Source organism: Merops nubicus, unplaced genomic scaffold, assembly GCF_000691845.1.
Source record: "Merops nubicus isolate BGI_N331 unplaced genomic scaffold, ASM69184v1 scaffold11081, whole genome shotgun sequence".
Classification (NCBI taxonomy): Eukaryota; Metazoa; Chordata; class Aves; order Coraciiformes; family Meropidae; genus Merops; species Merops nubicus.
In genome coordinates, this window is record NW_008589026.1 from 6,981 (window position 1) to 11,007 (window position 4,027).

The following is a 4,027-nucleotide window of genomic DNA, read 5'->3' on the forward strand; positions in this document are numbered from 1 at the left end:
ACCCTGGGGGGAAGCTATAAGGCAAACTCACCACCTCTTTATGAAGGGCTGTGGGAATCACCCATATGTCAACCTTAATTCAGGGGCTCAGGGTTCAAATCCCAGCGTCTCAGTGATTTACATAGCTAGCAAAAAGCTTTACATATAATTTTTAGTGTAATCTCACAAAACCTATGTCTTTTATAAGTGTAAAATTAATATTGCTTTGAGAATTTATTTAGAATGAAAATATTAATTCTTTATAATTGATAGATATGTAAGAGTTTTGAAATATGGTTGGAGTCAAATCCAAGCTGGGACTTGGTTGCCTCATAATCCCCTTCCATATACTGGGAGACATAATTCCTCAAAGCTGAGTTCCTTCAGCCCCTCTTCACAAAGCTGGTGCTCCTGCTCCCTGACCAGCTTGGTAGCTCTCCACTGAGCTCGCACATATCAATTAAGATCTCTCCTATACTAGAAGGTCAAAACTAGACCAAATGCTCCAGACACAGTTCAGCAAGTGCTGTGTAGGAATGTACAATCATTGCCCTCAATCTCCTGGCACTTAAAACAGCCCAGGATGCCACTGGCCTTTTCAGCTGCAGTGCATCTGGGATCATATTGAGCTTGCCCCCTGCCAAGACCACCAGAGCCTTTCCAGCAGACTCCCCAGCCAGGCCATCCATCCCACAGCACATTGTCACAAGGGAACCTTCCTTCCCAAGTGCGGGGCTTTGCATTTGTCCTTGCTGAATTTCATACGGTGCCTGCTGGCCACTCTGGTCTGAAGTGATGTGAACAGCAATTAAAAGCCTCATGCCATCCAGGTCTAGCTCAGGAATATAGGGAATGAGGCAATCGCAAATCTGACCTTTCAAATAAACACAAAATCAAGCAAACAAATTCTCTAAGCTCTGCTACAAGTTGCGCTCTGTGGATTTATCAGAATTCCTAGTATTTTACAACAGAAGCTGCTAAGACAAAAATAATTTAACCCCCCCCACCATATCTCATATAGGTCTCTCTTTTATAAACCTCATTTTCCTATACATACTCCCTTGATCTCTCCTCTTGCTAACAAAAAAAAAAAAAGTTAAAGCAGCATCCAGAAGACTTTACATGGAACTAATATCCAGGCACTTTCTCCCCCTGACATTATGTCCTAGTATAACTTGCTCAAGGGATTCATGAAACTCCAATGACTAGAAACTTCTCATCCTACTGCCTGTATCACCAGCATCTTCTGATACACAAACAATGACAAGATAACAACACATTATGAGAAAGCAAGGTTACATACTTAAGGTTTTGGATATCACTTTTCCATTCCACTTCTTTGTGAGCCAATATGCATTTCAAATCCTGAGTCTCTTCTGCGATTAACCGTGACTCATTCTTCTCCATTTCCAATTTCCTTACTTCCCTACAGACAGCTGTGTACCGATTTTTTTCACATTCTATTATCTGTTCATATTCTAGAAGTATGTCCTGAATTTTCAACAAAATAGCAGAACCTATTTTTGAGATAAAAAAGACACAGAACTGCACATAGGCACAAATACATTCCAATGTATGAATGATGTTATGCTTTCCCGTATTGGGTGTACGTGGCCAGGTTTTGGTAGTGGGAACAGTGCGGGTAGTGGGGAGGTCTCTGTGAGAAGAGGCATGGGGTTGCCCCATGCTGGATACAGCTAATTCCAGCAGACTCACCCCAGGGAATAGGTGAGCTTCTCAGCCATACCGGTGGCACCTCTGGGTGGCAATATAAACATATTTAGTAAAGGGCAAATAGGTGAGCTTCTCAGCCATACCGGTGGCACCTCTGGGTGGCAATATAAACATATTTAGTAAAGGGCAAAACCACCACACAGGCAGAGGATAAGGAAGAGTGTGTGAAGACCAGCCCCATAGACACCTAGGTCAGTGAAGGAAGGGGAAGAGGTGCTGTAGGTACCAGTGCAGAGAGTCTCCTGCAGCCCATGGAGACACCATGGTGGAACAGGTATTTGTCAAAATATAAAACTAAAACATGTAGAAGTGCACAGAAAAAAATAATGTTTTAAAAGAGGAACTTGTACCAGCTGAAGACAAAGTGACTCGGAAACCTACCTGTATGATCCACACTAAGCTGTTCTAACAGCAGCATAGCCTCTTTGTAGGTTGGAGTTGGTAATTCGACATCCTCTGAAGTTGCGTTAGATGAGTGAGTTAAATCAAGTTCATCAGTTACATCCATCTGTATGCTGGCCTACAATCAATACAGTATTTTCTGTATACAGCTATACAGTATTACAGATCATTACAAATGCATGAATGATTCATTCTCTCATTTACAGACCATAGATTTGGCTCAAATATGATCAAGCTGCATACTAGCAGCAATTTGTGCATCTGTTTGATCACTACATAAATGCTGCTCTCAGCATTAAGGGATTAAAAGCTGATACAAGCTGTTTATCAAGAAAGAAATTTTGCAATACCTTGCTCTTTTTAAGCCTTGTTTTTGCCGCAGGTCTGGAAAAGAAAAATATATTTCAGTACTGGAATGCTTAGATTGCATTATGAACAATATCCAAAGTTGCCCTGAAAAAGTTATTGCAGAAGTGAATTGAACTAGAATTTAATATAAGAACTTTGTTAGATGTAGTTGAAGACTGAAAAAAAAAAAAAAAGTGTACTGTTATGGCTATTGGGAGGGGATTTTTTTCCCCACAAATTAAGATATTAAGCCAATAGTTGAAATACCTGTTCTCTGCACTTCAAAGCGACAGGATTCTTACACCTACAGATACGTAGATACACAGATAAACAGTCATGTGCATTCCCTGTTTAATACTAGAGGCTTAGCTCTTTTCAGTACTGTGAATCATTCTCTTACAGGTAAAAGAACTATAATTTTGCATTCCTTAGTGTACTGAGTCTGGATAGGATGAAGTTAATTTTCTACATAGCAGGCCACATAGTGCTGTGTGTTAGATGTCTGACCAAAACAATGGTGATAACACATCAATGTTTTAGCTGTTGCTGAACAACGTTTGTACAGTATCAATACCTTCTGTTTCTCACTTTGCCGACCCCACAAGTAAGTTTGGGGTAGGCAAGAAGTTGGGAGGGGACACAGCTGAGAAAAAAAAAGGGCGAGAAAAAAATGAGATGCCAGCAATGAAAGTGTAACTTTGCTCTTTTGCAAGTCCCTTCACTCTCTTTTTTTAAAAATATAAAATACATATTTACACATGCACTCAGGTATTCATTCAGAATTTGTAAACAGCAGACCTTATCGTTAACTTGGCTAGCATGTTCAAAGCACTCTAAGCAGAAAAGTGTTTTTAAACATCAGGTAGTATTGTCGCATGAAAGAAAGTAATTGTATACATAAGGTTTACAAAACTTACCTTTTGCTTTCAGATCAATTTTTATAATTTTTATCTATAATATTCTTTATATTCAGTACCTTCCTTCAACTTGAGATGTTTCACTCCAAGTGCTATCATCCAGTATTTGAAAATTATTCCCACTGGAAGAGCTCGTCTGCTGACTAGCCTTCTGTTTTGAAGTCTGCCTTTTATTTTTCTTTGCAACTTTGTCATTCAGGGCAAATTTACTACATTAAACAGAAAGAAAAAAAATCACTAACGGACTATCTTTACATAAAATATATCTGTGAAATGGACATGCTTAAGATGAAGTCCAGAAACAAATGTAATTCAAAATCTCTATGATAAAACACAGACTTTGCTGCAAAGACTGTGGAAGAGACCCAAGTATTTAAAAATCCTTCCCCTTGGGATGAGGGGGAAAAGTGGAATCTGAGTTAGATTCAGGTAAGCTAGAACATAGACAAGATCCCCATTAGAGCAACCATCTAGAGCAGATATCCCTTTGAAGGACAGACAGATAAAAACTCCTGCTTAGGGTTGCATAAAAATATCTGTGTCTTCTTCAAAATTTTGAGATAGATATCCCTTTGAAGGACAGACAGATAAAAACTCCTGCTTAGGGTTGCATAAAAATATCTGTGTCTTCTTCAAAATTTTGAGAT

General features: G+C 39.2%; 1 protein-coding gene across 1 annotated transcript in view; it reads right to left on the reverse strand.

The window, feature by feature from the left end:
• The window catches only part of LOC103781728 (ankyrin repeat domain-containing protein 26-like), a gene marked incomplete at both ends in the record, with an annotated part of 10,166 nt that extends 6,577 nt beyond the window's left edge, over positions 1-3,589 (reverse strand). Inside the window, 4 exons of the mRNA XM_008949449.1 lie at positions 1,283-1,496; positions 2,095-2,233; positions 2,731-2,767; positions 3,440-3,589. Of these exons, the coding sequence (XP_008947697.1) occupies positions 1,283-1,496; positions 2,095-2,233; positions 2,731-2,767; positions 3,440-3,589 (540 nt within the window). The remainder of the gene's footprint in view (positions 1-1,282; positions 1,497-2,094; positions 2,234-2,730; positions 2,768-3,439) is intronic.
• Positions 3,590-4,027: the final 438 nt, after the last annotated feature.